The following is a 19,792-nucleotide window of genomic DNA, read 5'->3' as shown; positions in this document are numbered from 1 at the left end:
GACATCATCTGAAATTACCAAATGGTTTTAGTGAGAAAGGGCATGTTTATTATTGATACAATTCAAAAGCAGAGGTACAAGACTCTTCTTAAATATGTGATTAGTTGGCCACCCATCATTCATTCCAGGCAAGGGCACTCTACTTCCAGGTCACCTCCTCACCCTCCTTCATCTCCCTACAGAGAAATTAAAAAAGGTGCATAACATTTTGCCTAGAACAAGGTTGTCATTAGAGGTTGTCAGTGCTATGAAAATGTATGAACAATGAATATAAATTAATTAGTCAGCACTAACACCATGTGGATAGACAAGTATTTTTTCTTACCTGCCAAACAAAATACTTTTGTTTCTGAAAGCTGTCAGTTTCTGGTCCTGTTGTTTATCAAGGTACCATCCAATAACAAAGCCCATGGGCACCAGTATGTTCACCCAGTGCTCACGTGCAAGTGCTACAAAGTTGACCATAGTTCCTACAGAAACAGAAAAATAATTACAATACTTAGGTTTTCATTGTAAGGAATGAAAACAGGAAAGGATGTCAGGAAAGTAAATTATCCATATACCCATATAATATTAGGCCTGGATAACATATTCTACTACTTATTCACTCACAGAAAATTCAGCCAGCCACTAAACTCTGAGATATAAACCTCAGCAAAGGCTGTCATACTGATGTTGTCAGGCTCCACAATAAAATGATTTACTTCCTTTCCATCTTTATTTTAGTCCTCCAGAAACATGTGTGACAATATTACTGCACAAAGCTTTGGATATATTTCTTACTTAAACTACATATGGCAAAATCATGACAACCTTTAAATCTACTACAGGTCAACAAGCCACAAAAAAGGTCAGTCAACGCCAATATACATATGCCAAACACCAGTAATACCCGTAACACTGAAATGGTTCACTGCATTATGATTACTACCTTTAACACTTAAAGTGCGTTTTTCTATAATCCTTACATTCTGCTACATCTTTTGAAAGTAAGAGTTTTATCATACTTTATATAGATTTTATGTTGTTTTCCCCCAATGTAGTATTACAGAAGTCACTTTCACTAAAGTACAGCGACTTCTTCACCTGTTTAAACCATATATGCAGTAGCAGTCGTTTCATTCTTTGCATTGTCCATTACATTTTGACAACAAATATGTCAGAAACATAAATATCTTTGCACATTAAATCATTATTCGCACTAATGCTAACAGCGCCTAGCTAGCTAGTCTGTTTGCTAGCATTAGCAAGAGAAACGTGACATTGTTTTGCGTTGAAAATTACCTCTGCGTAAAAATAGTATTTTGCTTGTAAAAGAAGAAACGTTTTACGGTGCAAGTGATCAACTGATAAAGTTAAGGTCGTTTTAAGATCTAAATATTACCTTCTGTTTACAACAAGCCGTGGCCTTCAGCTCTTCATTCACCAGGCAGAGGACATTGGACTCTACCACCTTTGGAACTAGCTGCGTGGTGGTCACCCAAACAATAAAACTTAAATTATTACCGTAGTGGCTGTTGCTGCGGGTACTATATTGGTTACAAGTATAAAAACGGATTATTAAAAGGTAATATTTCTAATGCAGCATGATAAAAGTAGTATTCGGCGTTTTATAAATTAATTTGGAGTAACACCACCATATTTGGTACGTTCCTGTGCCCTTTCACACATGACGCAGCGGCAAACATGTCTGCTAGTCCGAAGCGCGTTTATAAACGCTAGCCAAAATGTCTTAATGATGGAATTATAGGAAGTCCAGTTAATTATAGATTTATTGCAACTTACGAAGATTTATACTATCTCAAATTTAATGGTATGTTGCATGTTTCTTTATTGATTCAAGTCACGTAGAGCCACAAACTAAGTTAAGATATAACGTTAGCTAGCATGCTAAGAAGACTTTACCGGGGGGAATTTAAGTAAGCTAGCAGTGGCTAAAACCAAACGGTATTGTTGTTTTTTAATTTATCACAGGACAAACCAGTCACACATAGACAGATTGTGTCCATTCTACTATTCATTATATTGCTAAATTGACTGTAGCGCCATAGTTTTTGCTTATTATCTGTGCAACTTGGATTTAATTGAATGGATTTGAGTCCCAGCGCCTGACGTATGTTACCGCCATGTCTTATTGTTGTGTTGTGTCGCTGGATTTTTCTATCAGCACAATCTAATGCTCTATTACTTGAACTTTCAGCGTGGCAACTAAAGAAAAATGACGTCCATTATTAAACTGACGGCCGTGTCAGGGGTCCAGGAGGAGTCAGCTCTTTGTTACCTGCTCCAGGTGGATGAATTCCGCTTCCTCCTCGACTGTGGATGGGATGAGAACTTCTCAATGGACATCATTGATGCTATGAAACGGTAGATATAGCATCCATCCACTGTGTAGTGCCCACCTGTGGCTTTGCTGAAGACAAAGCTGCATGCAGACACTTTTTGTTTTACTTTACTAAACTTCTTTACTTTATTTTCCATGTTTCTACTAAAAAGACTGTAACTCTGCAAGATATCAATTACATTTTCCTTATTCAGATCTTTTATTCATTTCAGACTTTAGCATATAGTTTTGCACAAAACAAGCACTATGCATTTTGTCCTCCATCACCTACAAATAAAGGCCATTAGGATGAGATTTATACAATGAACCAGATGAATAAACATTTGCCATCTTATTTCTTTTTTTTTTATCCAACTTTAAGCTGAGCTCTGGAAAATGACTGTCTAGAATGTGGATGGTTTGCTGTTGTGTGCATGCACATGTGTGTAGTTTATGAACATAATTTGAGATTTGTCCTTAATAAGGTTAGGATTAATTTCCCCCACTGTGATTGATAACCAGATAATTTACACTGAACATGTTACATGTATCAGTTTGTACTATTTTACACCACGAAGATCTGGTTGTGTTTCACTTGACGCCCAACTCTTCTTGAACATTAGTGATTGGCAGATTAATCATTGGGGGAAAAAAGAAAGTTTCAAAGCTCTCGGGCTTGAAACAAAATAAGTTCATAACATTGTAAAAATGACAGCAGCCCTTAAAAACTGTGACTGAAGCACTGCAAATTTTCCGTGATATTAAACGTTTTTGTCTTGCATGTAACAAAACGTGTGCATGTTGTGTGTGTGTGTGTGTGTGTGTGTGTGTGTGTGTGTGTGTGTGTGAATATATAGTAGTTTTGCTTCATTAAAATAGATTTTATTGTATAATATGTAACAGTAGCATGATAAATAAACTGGCTACATTGTTCAGGGGCCTGAATAAAAATATATTTGGTGCTAAATATTAATTAACTTAATTGGTGAAGTTAATGACTAATGTCTCTGTGGATTTATGCATTTAACTCCATGGCCCTCTTTTTCTCCTCACTTCTTTGTGTCATGTCACTTGTCTTCCTCAGATATGTTCACCAGGTCGACGCTGTGCTTCTCTCCCACCCTGACCCCATACACCTGGGAGCTCTGCCATATGCTGTCGGCAAACTGGGTCTGAACTGCACTATCTATGCCACAATTCCTGTCTATAAGATGGGTCAGATGTTCATGTATGATCTTTATCAGGTAAGAAGGCGCTGTGTGAAATCACATCACAAGGTATTTGTATTTAGAGCTTCATTGCATGACTACCATCTTTTTCTTAATTATCTTTTCCTTTTAACTTAGTCTCGAAACAACAGTGAAGACTTCACACTCTTCACACTGGATGATGTGGACTCTGCTTTTGATAAAATTCAACAACTGAAATACTCCCAGATTGTCAACCTGAAAGGTGGGTTTTTGCAGAACCTTCAAGATCAGGAATCTCTCCAGCTTATTCTATTTGTTAATGTTTTCTATATCTTTCTTTTCACTTAACAGGGAAAGGACATGGTCTCTCCATCACGCCTCTTCCAGCTGGTCACATGATTGGAGGGACTATTTGGAAAATCGTGAAGGACGGGGAGGAGGAGGTCGTTTACGCTGTGGACTTCAATCACAAGAGAGAGATGTGAGCACAGATAAAATATGCATGTGAAGTGGATTTTTTTAATTTTTTTAATTTGGCTGTCAAATTATGCCATGTTTTTTTGCTCTAGCCACCTGAACGGCTGCACACTGGAGAGCATTAGCCGTCCTTCCTTACTTATTACGGACTCCTTCAATGCTACATATGTACAGCCTCGTCGCAAACAGAGAGATGAGCAGCTGCTTAGTAAGTAACCTTCACAGGCTTTTGAATTCAATTGAAAATACTAAAACATTTCTTTCATTGTTACATTACTTTTAATCCTATTTATGGGTTTTAAATTTGAGATTAAAAGGCATGTCTTATGAATATTTATGTGTATATATATATATATATATATATATATATATATATATATATATATATATATATATATATATATATATATATATATAATAATTATTATTATTATTATTTTTTTAAATCAGTCTGACCTCCATTAAAATAAAACAATGATACCAATTCAGATTATCTTCATTTACAATATTATTTTTCCTACTCACAGCTAATGTAATGGAGACCCTTCGTGGTGATGGTAATGTCCTTATTGCTGTGGACACGGCTGGTCGCGTATTGGAGTTAGCTCAGCTCCTGGACCAGATTTGGAGGACAAAAGACGCTGGGCTGGGAGTGTACCCACTAGCTCTACTCAACAATGTCAGCTACAATGTAGTGGAGTTCTCCAAGTCCCAGGTATGAATCCCTTTCTTTCACAATTGTATCTATTTTTTTATTTTCTTTATTTTATTTGTTAACATAACACACATACCAAATTAATTTACAGTATAACATAATCTAATTTGTTGTAGAGCCATAATTGTTAAGCTGCTGTTTTTCTATAGGTGGAGTGGATGAGTGACAAGCTCATGAGGTGTTTTGAGGACAAGCGAAACAACCCCTTCCAGTTTCGTCACTTGACCCTTTGCCACAGTCTAGCAGACTTAGCCCGGGTGCCCAGCCCAAAGGTGGTGTTGTGCAGCCAACCAGACCTTGAGTCTGGCTTCTCCCGGGAACTTTTCATTCATTGGTGCCAAGACTCAAAAAATTCAATTATCCTGACCTACCGCACCACACCAGGAACCCTGGCCCGCTATCTCATCGACAACCCTGGAGAGAAGATGCTGGACCTGGAGGTGAGACCAGCAGTCACAAGGTTGATTTACTGTGACAGACGGCTGAGATTTAGCTCTTCAGGGAGCATTTGCCCAATGAGAAGCTCCTGCTTCACATTTAGACTCAGCTGAGGAAACAACAAAAAATGTCAGTCTATTATTCATATAATAACCATCTCTCACTCTTCTCAATATGACAGGTGAGGAAAAGAGTGAAACTAGAAGGCAAGGAGCTGGAAGAATACCTAGAACGGGAGAAAATAAAAAAAGAAGCAGCTAAGAAACTTGAACAAGAAAAAGAGTAAGTCCCATTAGAGACTCTACTTTCACTGGGTGTGTAAGGATTACATATCTTTTCCTGATGATGCCTCATGCCTGTTAATGTTGCAAAAATTATATGCGTATCATTATATAGTCCGATGACGACAAAAACAGAATTTTGTAAACAGAAATGCAAATGGTGGACAAGAATCTAAGTGTAAAACAGCTTTTAAATGGAAATTATTAAATGCAAATTGAGATGTGACAATGTTAAGACAGCTGTTATAGTCTACAACTGAGCAAACATCTTGTTTGTACACTGTTAATGTTTATTTGATGCACTTTCAGGGTGGATGTTGACTCCAGTGACGAGAGTGACATGGATGATGATCTGGATCAGCCAGCTGCAGTCAAAAACAAACACCACGACTTGATGATGAAGGCAGAGGGGAGCCGCAAAGGCAGTTTCTTCAAACAAGCCAAAAAGTCTTACCCTATGTTCCCTGCACATGAGGAGAGGATCAAATGGGATGAATATGGGGAAATTATCAGGTACTATAATCTTGACAGATTTTCACATTCACATTGTAGAATACAAACAAATATATATCAGAATGACTATATACATACTATATACTACGTATATACTATATACTTTCTACCATTGCCAATAACACATTTTCTCTTATAGGCTAGAAGAGTTTCTGGTTCCTGAACTGCAGGCCACAGAGGAAGAGAAAAGCAAACTTGAATCCGGGTTGACCAACGGTGATGAGCCCATGGACCAGGATCTCTCTGTTGTTCCCACCAAATGCATCTCCAGTGTGGAAAGCCTTGAAATTAGGTCGGTGATCATTTTAAACTGGCAGTAGGTTGGTAACTAGGACTCTGAAGGTTTAGATTGTAAGCATAATATAATGTTCTTACATTCTCATTGTGATGTGTTGGATGTCCTCCAGTTGTGAACTAGTGTAGCTGTATAGACATGAAGCTAATTGATGTGGGAAACACATTATGTCTAGTCAGGAAATCTGTCCTGGATGAATTATAAGTCTATAAGAAATCTTGTCTGTGCTGGTGTTTGATGATGTTTGACACCTCATTAAAAGGCTTAGTGTTGTCTTCATTACTCTGCAGGGCGAGGGTAACATACATAGACTACGAAGGTCGCTCTGATGGCGACTCCATCAAGAAAATTATTAACCAGATGAAACCCAGACAGCTGGCAATTGTTCATGGGCCACCAGAGGCTAGCCTGGACCTCGCCGAGTCCTGCAAGGCTTTCAGCAAGGACATCAAAGTCTACACACCCAAACTGCAGGAGACTGTGGACGCTACCAGCGAGACACACATCTACCAGGTCAGCCTCAGTAAAGCCCAGCTACTCTGCTAGAGTGAACTGTTGTGCTATTGTTGTTCAGTAGATTCATAAATCTAAAGTATTTGCTCAGCTACCTATAGTCTATATCTGTCTTTGCAAGGCCATACTTTTACTTTTAAAATCCCTTTACAAGCTTTCTTTACATCTCTCTAATGTAAAAACTTCTCTTATCATGCTAAAGGTGCGGTTGAAAGACTCGTTGGTGAGCTCGTTGCAGTTCTGCAAAGCCAAAGACACAGAGCTTGCGTGGATCGATGGCGTGCTGGACATGCGCGTGATCAAGGTGGACACCGGCGTGATGCTGGAGGAGGGTATGAAAGAGGAGGCTGAGGACGGCGATCTGGCCATGGACATCGCCCCTGAACTCGACATAGACCACAACACCACAGCAGCAGCAGCACAGCGTGCAATGAAGAACCTGTTTGGGGAGGACGAGAAGGAGCTGTCTGAGGAGAGCGATGTAATTCCCACGCTGGAGCCACTTCCTCCGCATGAGGTAAGCCAATACATCAACACCAGACAGCAAAGTTGTGATGTGATGTTTCATTATTTCCAGATGTGAGTTTACGGATTTGGGAAATGAATGACATTGAATGGAAGCATTTTTTAGCTACTAAGTTTAAATACTCCATCGACTCTGTTTGGAGTTATTGTGTCTGAAATGTGTTTTTTAATTCTCTACTCTTTTCATTCATCCATTTCCACATGATAAATGTTGTATTTATATTGAACTGGAATTGTTTTTCAAAATAATAATTGTTGTGTAACTAATAATAACTTTTTGTAATTTAATAGTGTGCATTGACATTATATTGTTTAGTTGTTAAAGAGTCCTAAATTTGAAGCTGAGCTTTGAGAGGAGTGTCTTCTCTGACACTCATTGGCAGGTATCCTTATTTCAAATGACTTTAAAGTAATGTAAATTAATAGTAATGCAAGCAACTAATGTCAACTAATGTCAGGTAGGAATACCTCTTTCCTTATTTCGATGTTTTGATAAAGGCTTAATCTTGCCGGAGTGTGTGAAAACAGGTTGTATATATCAACTTTTAAATAATTACACTTAGAAATACCAATTTGACAGGACTACATTTTTTTTATAACCTTGATTTAAAAAAAAAAAAAAAAAAAAGTGTATCAGGGGTGTGATACCCTCTGCCACTGTACTGCAGCAATCTAGGACTGAACTGGCAAAATAAATGTTTTAAATATCTTTAATTTTTAAAAAAAATTAAAAAAGTTTTATCTTTCATTTAAGCCAAGAGTTTCACTGCACAGGCCCAATTTACTCAATGTGAGTACAGAGAATAGTGGGACCTACAACTATATGCAGTGAAAATTTTGAGTTATTGAAAGGGGATCATAATGCTCAACTGGTATGTGTCCAAAAGGGCATATAAGCTGTTCCAATAGCCGTTTGGGGAATTGTCTGACGGGCTTCGTCTTCCATTCTCCCTCCAGATTCCCGGGCATCAGTCGGTGTTTATCAACGAGCCTCGCCTGTCTGACTTCAAGCAGGTCCTGCTGAGAGAGGGCATCCAGGCCGAGTTTGTGGGAGGAGTGCTGGTATGCAACAACATGGTGGCCGTCCGCAGGGTGAGTGTCCTTCCCCCTGGCTCACTGAGTGTGATATCCATCAGCACCATGAGCCTCCAGCAGGGAAGTTGGCCAGCACAAAAGACGATGGCCATGGCTTATTTTTTTGGCCAGAACCATGTAATCACAATGCAGCATTTCTGTTTTTATATTTAGTTAATTGACACATTTAGCATTTTAAGGACATTAAAACAATTCAGAATTAAATGATCTGTACAAGTCAAGCATTGAAGGCCTTTGGCTCATAACAAAAGATACACCGTCTCACATCTCTTCTCTGTAGCCTTCATTTACTTCTATCATCCATTCAAAGCCTCCGAAGCCACTCGTAGAGATTGCTTGAGGCAAATAATTCATCACTGCCTTAGACAGATACAGAATGAATACATTTCCAATGACACAAATATTTATTGCCCGAGATTCTGTGGACTTTGAACCATCAGATGTGGTGATGCGCAGCTGAAAATTGTCCCCGTAAGACATACCAATGTTGCTGTAAAGCAAAAGGGATTGAGTTTCCCCCTTTGTTTTATGATGGCTTGTGCACCCCGAGCAAGTGAGACTTTTCAGGGGAGTCTGTGAAATGTTGAAGATGCCATGAGAAATACAGCAGCTTAATCTGGAGTTTAGAGAAACGCAGGCAGAAGCAGAAAACTAGAGATACTCAACCATACCTAACAATCTAGAATGAGCTAAAATTGACTAGAACAACTGTGGTTTGCAATGGTTGAGAGGTTCAAGTGCATTATGTGCTCAAAAAAATACTCATATTTAAAAAGTGTAACATTAAACAAATACAGTCTTTATAAGTAGGATAAAAAACCCCAAAGGGATATGAAAACACTTTGCCTCAGAAGAAAGAGAAAGAATCACAGGTGCAACTTTTAACAGCTAAAGTAAAAGGAGAAGTAGAAGTGAGCCAGAATACCGACAACAAAATGCATAATTGACTAGAACCTAAAATAGATGCAACCCAGAAAATGAAATCAAAGAGAGCGGAGTTAAAAGAGAGCGTGTCTGTATCTGTGAGCTATTTAAATGGGAAATCATGCTGTGGATTCATTAGACACTTCAATCCGAAGTCTGTAGGAAAGAGTGAGGAATATGTTCATTTTAGAGGCAGTGGGCTGTACGGTGCTTGTACATCGATGTATAAAGGTGAAACTGTGTTGTACAGAGTGTTAATGGATGTTGTGTGAGGACCTAGGTGACCTGTGCATCCTTGTTCTCTCCATCCAGACGGAGGCTGGACGCATTGGCCTGGAAGGCTGCCTGTGTGATGACTACTATAAGATCCGAGAGCTGCTGTATCAGCAGTACGCCGTGGTATAGCAGCAGCAGCAGCAGAGTGAGGACACGCTGCAGCAGAGCATACCATGGCTATACAGAGACAATCCTTTACAAGGACTTTCCCCACAGGAAAAGAGTGTACCATACTTGGCCTACCTCTGCCCCATGGGCGACTCCAGCTGTTTCACTGTCAACTGTGTTGTACATTTCCCCTTTGATCCATTTTTCCAGATAATGTTTTTTTTTTTTTTTTAATTGTTTACCTCCACGATGTGAGAGGCAGATGTTTATCCTAGACTGACCTCTCTGTGAACAGGCTCTCTACAATCCTGAGATTGTCGCACCATATTGTTAAAACTCCTCCTACTGTACAGTAACATCCTAATGCACGGGATGATTTCCTCATCCTGTTTGACATTAAAAATCAGTTGTTTTTTTCTTTCAAATTTGTGTTGGTGTGAAATGTCTCAAATTTCCATAATTTGTCATGGGTGTGGAGTGTTGAATGCAGAAATTATGAAAAGTTCATTATAAATAAATTTATTATAGATAATCAGTAGTTTTCCGTTTTAAAATGGAAAAAGAGGCTTATTAGACTAAACTATACTGATTATTTAGTTATAAATTGTATTAAACTCTATCAAAACTTTTAAAATACTACTCCTGTATTAGGGGGGATGTTTTCCATGCTCTGTTCTTAATATCACCACACAAGCTTAACTGCCTACTAGGTCAGGTAGTTACTTCGGTAACAGCAGATGGAGACAGTTTTCAGCTGTATTTAACTGGCCTCTGAATACCCATATCAAATCTGCCCATGCAGCAGCACCATCTGTAATACAGGGATGAGATGACATTGTCCCTGAAGTGATAACTGCGATTGAATATAATTCAGCCTGCTATGTACTGAGCTAGGATTACGGTGCGTCTTTATATTTTAGGCAACTGTCTCTCGCAGGGGAAAAAAACAGTTTACCTCCCTCGCTGTTTATGACGGGGTAAAAAAAAAAAAAAAGAATGAAACGCTTCAGCAGTTTGTTTTCTTATCTTTTTCAGGCACACGGATATAAGGCCTCATCTCTGCTGTGCCCCAGTGAGGTGTAGCCGGTGTATTAGAAATTTGGGTGATAAGACGCAGTGTTGCTGGCGTTGAGGATGGATAGATGGGAGGCAGGGTGTCATTGCTGGAGCAATGTGTCCACCGCAGCCGTGGTGGCACATTGACTCGGTTGATTGCGTTAGCAGCGGCGTGTGAATCCCTGGGGTAGGTCCTCAACACAGGCAGCTGCGTAATGCCACTTTTATGGATATATCAAAACAAACCTTTCCCTCCCCTCCCTCCTCCCTCCCTGCTGTACAACTCCTCTTCATCACCTCCAACTCCGCATGTGACTACAGTGTGATGACATATTCAGTGTTGGAGACTCCACCTACACTGATAGCCTGTTAAGCGATCACAAGGGTATACACACACACGCACACACACGTAGGATGTCAACGTCAGATTGTGGAAGTAGGGCGAGAGGGAGTGATCGTGCATATGGTTGGAGGAGTTAGACTTGAGTATGAAATGCAGCCCTGTTTTTACGCAGTTGCATAACATGCAGTTTTCCACTTTGGGAACATTAAAATTTAAATGCTCTTTTTTAATCTGTTGCTCACAGACACACAAAACCTTCATGTCCAGAAGTGCACCAGTGATGCCTTTATGTCTTCTTTTTTTTTCCCCTCCTGAACCTCAGTAACCTGTGACAGGCAGACTGTGAGTGAAGGATAGAAAGAGAGCTAGAGTAGAGATGAGGGGGGAGAGGAGCTCTTCTGTGCCACACAGCATGCCAGCCCGGCCCAGTCACTGCTTTTCATTTTGATAATTGACCGGCAACGCCAGAAATGTCCATCAGCTAATCCTCTTAGCTTTCATAATGCTGACTCTGTCACAGAAGCTCCTGTTTTAATGTAACAAGCGGCTAAGCCCAGAGCACAGGGCAGTGGCGCCTTACAGCACGGAGCCTGCTCTGCCCCCTGGAGGCCAGCATGAGATCTGCTTTCTGCTCAACAAGTGCTCTGCCAATCTGTCAGACCATGTCAAATCATAAATCTATAACCTGGCTCCAGGGTGACCAAACCCCTGCCTTTCACACTGTACTTATTGGCATGCAGCTTTACTGAAAAAGAAGCATCTTGGTGGTGTATATCCATTCATCTGTGTGGATTGGAGGATGAATGAATTTAATCCCTTTTGAATTCCCGGTCTCCTCACTAAGCAGACCACTTAATGCCAATGACATCAATGTAATAATGTGAAAAGAGGACAAATTTCTATGAAACCTCATAATATTCAAACATAGCATAAGGCACAAAAATCCCATGATGTCCAGATCTAAAAATGGAACTTGATCTTGTCACTGTGCCCAAATGGACATCACGTTGAAATTGCTGAGCTTTATTACTGTTGTTTTACAAGCTTAAGCACAGGTCATAAATGAATACAAAGCAGTCTAACAACACCAGTTGTTAGATTCTAAATGTTGGCCTCCTTTTATCAAACATAACATATTTTTCAAATATGTTAAGATAAAATTTGAAATAAAAATTAAAAGGAAGAAATTGACACTTTGGGAAAACGGTAAATTACGTTGTGATAAGAGTTCATATCATTAACTACACAACAAATATTAAATCTTATTAAAATCAACAGTATCACTCACTTGATGGAGGAACATCTGAAAGACGTAAACAAAACCGGTTCTCAGGAAAAAACATTGCAAAGCCACAATAATCAGCAGTGACATCTAATTAAAACAACATCTTAGTACAATCTAATCAGCTAATTAAGCTGGTGACATATTATGTTTGTGTCTGGTTTGACTTAACAAACCAAATATGATGATGTACAATAACAGGATTCTGGGAATAATATGTGAAGACGCCGCACATCTTCTCAAAGTCTAACATAACCTGCACATAGTTTACATTTTGTGCATTTTTGGCCTTTTTGGCTTTCCATACTAATGTTTCACATCAGGTAGAATTCTGGAGCTTACGCCAGTGCTTTGCTGTATCATGCCCAAAAGACGTATACAAAGATGGAGGAAAATAACAGAAAAGTCTGGTGTTTCTGGTCTGGTGAGTTCTGAGAACAGGGAGACTCGCTTTTGATTTTTTTTTTTCCCACTCTACACATCTTAATTACACTGTAGGCCATCATTTGCTTTTTCCTGCATCCCTCAGGGATGGGCAATCCCCGAGTGTCAGGATCGTCTGCTTATGCCCACCCACCCTTTAAGATAAACACAGGAACGCTGTGTTGAGTAGGAATCCTGAATTATGAAGGTGATCCTCTTATGCAACCTGCTCTTCACACCCATCCACAAAGAGGACATGTTCACGAGCACAAAGCCATGAAGACACTTGGTACCAGATTATCCACAGTCCACAATACTGCAGCTGCCTTGTTGCCTATTCAATGAAACAATGTGTTTTGTTGGGGTGAATTCATGACTGAGACTGATCCCGGCTGGCTTTGCGACAGAAACATGTGGTTGACTTAGTGATCATGTGTATGTGACTGGATATTTAGGACAGATCACATGAGATTGTTTCCCTTGGCTTGGGTACAAACAGCACATTCTTCTCCTCCTGGAGCAAAACAAACCTGACCAGTTGGTTGTCCGTAACTTGAGGCGATACAGGCAATGAGATCAGGAAACATGCACTTGGATGAGGGCAGTATCAGTCTCTTAGTAAGCTGCATTCAGGCTGACATGTGGTTCTAGCCGGTCAGCAAAATAAAACCTGGCTGGCCTGCTCTTTCTTCTCAGCACATCAGAGGGAAGCGGGCTTATCTGATGCGACATGGCTGACACCACCTTGAAAGCTGTGAGGAGACCCTGTCGATGATTAATTCAAGCTCAACGTGATGAGGATTAGCTCTCTGTGTTTACCCCTGCAGACATCTGAATTCAGGGCGACTCTCTGTACGACACTGGGCCATGTTATAAGGCTGAATCATCTGCAGTGAATGATGTTGATGTGAAAACGAGTAGAAGCCAGACTGAGTGGGAATCCAGAGAAGTGACTCAGCACTACAACCGTTTATCTTTGTGCAGTTCAGTTTAGATGCCAGCCCTGTGACTGCTGACCTGCAGACCTCGGTTAAACAGAATGTCCAAGTGATTCCTGCTTGTTGTAATGAGATAAGATGAGATGAGATGAGATGAGGTGAGGTGTCCAATCACAGAAAACTATGCTAATGTAGAGTTTGTCACTTAGTTTCTGACACATGCAGAATAAATATGTTTCACATAGATAAATTTGAGCTTTGAGAAATCAGATTTCCATGCCACATTAGGCCCGAACAAACATTGGACATGTTTTTAAGAGATATGTTTCTCTTAAATATACATATCTGATGGAGCGCAGCCTGTTGTCAAAGGGAAGCTTTCAAAAAGTGTCAGGTGTCAGACATAATCCTTCCTCTGGCCTTTAGGGTCCTGGAGTTGTGCAGATCCCGGAGCAATGGCACATTGCAGCCAATCAAGCCTCTTGCTTGAGTAGATGACATACTGTAGTCTGCTTTTGTCCTTGGCAGTGGAAGCAGCAAACAAACAGTAAAGAAGCACGTCAGAATTGACATGTACCATCGTGGGTCCTGGGTGATTTTGGTGCCCAGGAAGCACAAGGAATGCACACTGTTCACTGGGGAGCCACATACATTGGTGAGGGGCTGGGGGTAATGGGCTCGTTCTGAAATCCACAAGCATCTCCACCGTTTTAAGAACGTTGAGCTTTCAGTTGATTTGGCCACACCAGGTCCGCAGGTGGTCTCTCTCCCACAAAGCTGGGGACAAGTTAACTATTATAAGTCTATTTAAGTTTCTGATGAAGAAGCACACTCTGGTCCTCGTGCCCGGTTATGAATAATAAAACGATGACATTAACAACTCCTACTCTGTCCTCCTACTCCACAGTGTGTGTAACTTTTTTGTCCGGTATGGAGGTGTGCGGCGTGATGAAATCACACAGCAGGGAAATCTAATGGTCCGTTGACTTTATTGCACGCCTCTCCTCCTGCAGCTCCAAGTGAAGTGAAGGAACTCACCCTCACTTGTCCTCTGTTTAGAGTACTGCTGGCTGCATTAATATAGACTTTGTAGTCTCCTGAACTCTGATGCTATCTCCCAAGAATGAATGGGCTGCATGTTTCTGCTGCCATAACCTCTGTGGTCAGCCTGAACGAGGCTCTTCTCTCTTTGCAATGCGAAAAGGTTGCTCTTTGCCTGCCTTCCCTTTCTTCCTGCTCTCCTGATAGAATAATGAAGTTATTTGTGTGCAGCTCATTACAAAAGGCTGAGTCTCTTTCAGCTGTAGCAAACCTTTTTCCTCTAGCTACCATCCATTATAAGGCAGTAAAGTGCCCCGAACTATGCAACCTTCATCCAATTTCACATAGGCCTGATACTCATGCGCAAATGAATAAAATGTTGAATTGATGTCTTTGGCCCAGAGGAGGTGGCGATGTTATGATAAGAGAACAGCAGCTTGTATGAAAGATGAAAAATACGAAGAATCAGTTAAAAGAGTATTTAATGCTATTAGGTCCAAAATGAACATGGTCACATAAAGGGAAAAGATTAAATAACAATACATATGTACTCTTCTACAGTAGGAAATTCAGCATGCAGTTAATTCATGGCAGTAGAAACCAACTCAAGGTCACTGTACATCTCAACAGAATCATTTTTGTTATGACTAAAGCTGAGCATCACAGGGTTAACAGATGCAGTATTTACTGCAGGGCTACTGTATTGAAATAGTCTCATATGGTAGATACATATATGTAGATACAGTCAATTACTGTGACTGTTAATTATTAATGTTAAGTATTTGCTCATTTCAGTGCGTCAAACATGAAGTCGCTTTTCTGTGTCAACTGTTGGTCAGGTAAAATTGTAGTGGGCTTCACCGTTTTCTGAAACAATTCATTGACTGAAAAACCCTGGAGGTGAGTTGATCATGAAAATGATCACAGCCGTTGTGGCTGTAATTGTATGCCACTCTGGTCCGTGTTATGTAACAGAATTTTTCAAAGATAAAGAAATAAATCGTAGTCAGCCGGCATGAAACGCACATCTAAACCTGAAAAGCTCTATATGATTCACACTGTTTTCGACTGATGTCGACTCTCTGAGGTTGACTGAGTTGCCTTATGTTGTCAACAGCTGTGTCAGTGAGTTTTAATGTCGTGGGAGATGAAGAGAGCAGTGCGGGAGATGACTGCTGCCTCTAGAATACACAGATTAGACTCTCTGTTGCTCTTCTCTGCCCTGTTTACTCTTCACACCTGAGCAGGCATACAAATAAACCTGCGGTGCTGCCACAGAATGCTCAACATTCATGATGAATATTTCATTTTTCCTGCAGCTGACTGAGGAGCTTTTGCACGGAGTGAAATCGGCAAGTCTCCAGAGAGAGAGACATTTCCTCTGTGTGTCCAAGCTTGTACTGTATTGTTGGTACCAGCCGTTGGCTAAAGTGCGCTCGGCAGTAGTTGGCAGGTTGACGGAAAAAAAGGTTCAGAGCAGTGGATATTATCCCTCCATCTGTTTACTTGCATCACATAATTAGTAGAATAGTAGTTACAATGCCTAAAGTCCAATGCGAGTTTTTGCATTGCTGTAGCACATCTGGCATATACCCACTGTGTGGTATATTCTGAGGAAGGAGCAGGATTTTCATAAGTCCTAATGTCCTAATGTTACAAATATAATAACCACAATAAGTGAGTCTGTACTTTTAACCCGTGCAGTAGGGAATCAGCATTAGGAACAGCTCCTGTGGAGCCAACTTTGCGTATGGCTTCATTTAACATTATCACTGCTACTAGCTGTTGTTATTCACATAATAATAATATTATCAGAGCTGTGTGTGGTTTCAGATATGCAAATCGATATGTGTTGTGTACAAATCCACCTCTATGCAATAGGATGCTTTACTTAAAATCCATATAACTTTAAGGCTAAAGACGGCCTCATTCAATCATTATTCATTCACTTTGCAATAAACTCAGTAATCAGCAGTAAAATTATGTTTTGGATACTCATCATTTTCACTTTGTAGCTCTGTTAAATGCAAACAAACTCAACTGTGTAATTTGTGAAGGAACCATGTGGTAGAAACAATTATAAATTTAGAACTTTCAAATGTGCAAGATTGAAGTTTCAACATAGAATCTGCATATGTATACTTAATAGTGAGAATCTGGCTGCTCACCTTATTTTCCTTTCAGATGAATCGTGTAATGTAGCCTGTGTCATGAAACCTGTGGACAATGCTTTATAGGACTCACTGTATTGTTGTTCTGCTATAGTTAACTATAGTTGTACTTCTGTTATTCTTTTGTTACTCTAGAAACACATACAGACCTAATAAAGTTCAATACAACTAGTTATCACATCAGCTTTCAGGAGTAACCTAAGAGGACTCAGTGCACCTGAAATCAGCATGTGTTATCATGGCAGTTGATTCATTATCTGGTGATATGTATATGACCATTAATCTGTAAGAAAATGCTGCATGTACAGAGCAATGTTTGGTGTTTACTGTCACTTCCTAACATAGTAAATGTCACATAAAAAAACCCACTAACAGTTACAAAATATTATGTAAACTGTGGCACAGTCCTGCTTTGCTGTCCTTAAAGACAGGCTCTTAATCACACTGAATTAAACCAGTGAATAAAGCACGTGAATCATCACTGCAATAATGGAGTTGGAAGCTGAAATGAGCAGCACTGAGTCAAATGGCAATTGTTGTTCAACACTCACACACTTCATTGTTAACACCCTTGACATCAAGTCATTAGCAATCTGCATAGCACGGACATGACACATGCTTGGCATTTATATGAAACAACACATTAACATCACACGGACCGTTCCTTCCGACATCTGCCCACATTAAAACACTCCTACAAACTCTATCTATCACTGTCCCCCTGCAGCTAAAACCACAGTTCACACACTTTATTATCTCTGCTGCAGATCAGCAGCCATTCACTGGTTCCTGCAGAAGGCAAAGAAAGCCATGTGTGTATGTTTGACCAAGCCAGGGAAAGTAAAGCAGTGGCTAAATCTCTGTAAGCAGGCCCTGGCACTGCTCCCCTATTGCCTGCCTGCTGTGTGGGCAGGGGCCTGGAGGGGACTAATCCCTTGGCATGGGCACGGGTCACACATGTTAATGTGTACGTGTGTGCATGCAGAAGACCCGAGCTGACTCAGGATAAAGACAAGACCTGGTGACAGATTCAGAAATCCCCGACTAATAACCTACAACGCCTTCTGTGCTCAACTGTGAGCTTTCGCACAACGTCTGGGAGGCTTCTTGGAGATGATGGGGCAAATGTTGTTGAATCTTACCTCATTTCCAGCTGGGACCATACTGATCTTACATAATCTTGGTCTGCAGGATATTGCATTGCAGTGCGGGGCCTTTCATCCTTACATGCTGCTCATTTTTCGAGCGGACATAGGTGGTGACAGCAAAAGCTGACATGCTGGTTCAGTCTTGTCAAAATGTTTGTGTAGACGGTTAAGAGGTCACGGCAGCTTTGTGGTTTGTTATGTTAGAAGCTGAGTTGACCTGCAGCAGGCCTGGAGGCAGCAAGAGCAACCTGCTCTCTGCAGTCTCAGAGGCCCCCCCCAACACACATGTGCTGTTCATAACTGCAAGACAAGGTTGCACTCAAGTGTCACAGCAACAGTGTGTCATTTGGGGAACGGCTTCGATTTGAAGCTACCATCACCATCTTAGCTTAGCATGAAGTCTGGAAATAGGGAAATAGAGGTAGCTCTCTTTAAAGCTAAAAAAAAGCCCATCAGCACTTTTACATCTCGCTAATTTGCTTATTTGCTTCATGTAGCTGTGCTTCACAAAGTATTCCTGCATAGATGACCCACATAAACCCACTGTGTGTCACTTTTAGTTTTCATTAAACATGGAATATATAACTCCAGAGTGAAATTAGAAAAGGTGATAAAGCAGATCTTGCTGCAGATCTGTACATAGAGGCAGAGCAGCTGTCCCCCACTGTTTCTAGTCTCTGTGCTAAGCTAAACAACTCCTGACTGTCACTGTGTTTAACAAACAGACATGAAAGTTATATTGATCCTCTCATCTCAGTCTCAGAAACAAAGCAGATAAGGGTACTGACCGAAACGTGGAGTTAGTCCTTAAAAGTTGTTGGAACTGGGGAAATAATCAGCTTTTAATGGAATGGGCCAAACTATTAATTATTTCAGGAGCAGCGTATAAATACAGCTGGTTATTAACAGAGGAGAGCTGCATTAGAGCAAACATCACAGCGGCACTGCGGCAAATTGTATTCTGCTGTTGAGAGATTCAAATAAATAAATTAAAGTGTACAAGAAGGGATAAAATATCCAAAACCTTGGTGAATTGGAATCTATTTGTGTTTTTACATCCACAATAAATGACATTCGATTCAAGTGGCATATTGATCTTAGCACACAATCTGTATTTAGGTGGTTCAGAAGTTATTTCCAATAACAGAAAGCTTTAGGGGACAGAATCCAACATGAAATAACAGGTGTTGAAAGGCACTTGACCTTCACCAATCCCATGGAGCCTGCTCCACAGTCCTCCCTTGGCCTGCATGGGTGACACACTCACAGGGCTGCCAACTATCAAACACTAATTAGCTGTGCAGCAGTGGAGGCTCAGTCCAGTTCAACTCAACATTTAAAGCTGACTTATGCATCATACACAGCTGGGTATTCAACATGTTCTTCTAATTATTATAGTTTGCCTGAAGTGAGTTCAGGACATGTTAATTTAAATGGAAACAAAAGTCCCCATTCACTTCTATAGGTCCAACAACTCTGCTGGTATGAAGCTATTCTGTGAAAAGCCAAATACTTAGGCCAATCATTCTCAACCCAAAACCTTTAGGGATTCAGAAATTACTTCATGGTTGTAGATTTTAAGGGGGAGGCCACAGGCTGGCAGATCTATAACCTCAATCATTCAGCATGATATCAGGATGAGGCCACTTATTAACAGGGCTGTGCTCGGGATCCAGAGAAATATTGGATTTGGTTTCATAATACATCAGTGGTGGGA

General features: G+C 40.4%; 2 protein-coding genes across 4 annotated transcripts; one reads left to right on the top strand and one right to left on the bottom strand.

Moving 5' to 3' along the window:
• Positions 1-25: 25 nt before the first annotated feature.
• Positions 26-1,500, bottom strand: LOC113149326 (NADH dehydrogenase [ubiquinone] 1 beta subcomplex subunit 1). The gene is made up of 3 exons (XM_026341382.1): positions 1,385-1,500; positions 326-470; positions 26-176 (listed from the first exon to the last, which is right to left on the bottom strand). Exons 2-3 carry the CDS (start codon positions 463-465, stop codon positions 140-142), a joined length of 177 nt encoding a protein of 58 aa, XP_026197167.1. The 5' UTR covers positions 466-470; positions 1,385-1,500; the 3' UTR covers positions 26-139.
• A 146-nt stretch (positions 1,501-1,646) lies between these two features.
• Positions 1,647-10,098, top strand: cpsf2 (cleavage and polyadenylation specific factor 2). Of its 3 annotated transcripts, none has more exons than XM_026341377.1 (15): positions 1,647-1,813; positions 2,201-2,367; positions 3,408-3,567; positions 3,670-3,775; positions 3,865-3,994; positions 4,083-4,198; positions 4,518-4,705; positions 4,855-5,145; positions 5,325-5,425; positions 5,734-5,937; positions 6,077-6,229; positions 6,523-6,745; positions 6,948-7,262; positions 8,228-8,362; positions 9,602-10,098. In XM_026341377.1, exons 2-15 carry the CDS (start codon positions 2,219-2,221, stop codon positions 9,692-9,694), a joined length of 2,364 nt encoding a protein of 787 aa, XP_026197162.1. In that variant the 5' UTR covers positions 1,647-1,813; positions 2,201-2,218; the 3' UTR covers positions 9,695-10,098. The 3 variants fall into 3 exon arrangements, with proteins under 3 accessions (XP_026197162.1, XP_026197164.1, XP_026197163.1); XM_026341379.1 differs by lacking the exon at positions 1,647-1,813 and adding an exon at positions 1,930-1,947; XM_026341378.1 differs by lacking the exon at positions 1,647-1,813 and adding an exon at positions 2,005-2,113.
• Positions 10,099-19,792: the final 9,694 nt, after the last annotated feature.

This window comes from Anabas testudineus, chromosome 24, assembly GCF_900324465.2.
Source record: "Anabas testudineus chromosome 24, fAnaTes1.2, whole genome shotgun sequence".
NCBI lineage: Eukaryota > Metazoa > Chordata > Actinopteri > Anabantiformes > Anabantidae > Anabas > Anabas testudineus.
Note: the sequence above shows the minus strand (reverse complement) of the source record. Positions and strands in the feature narration are given on the sequence as shown.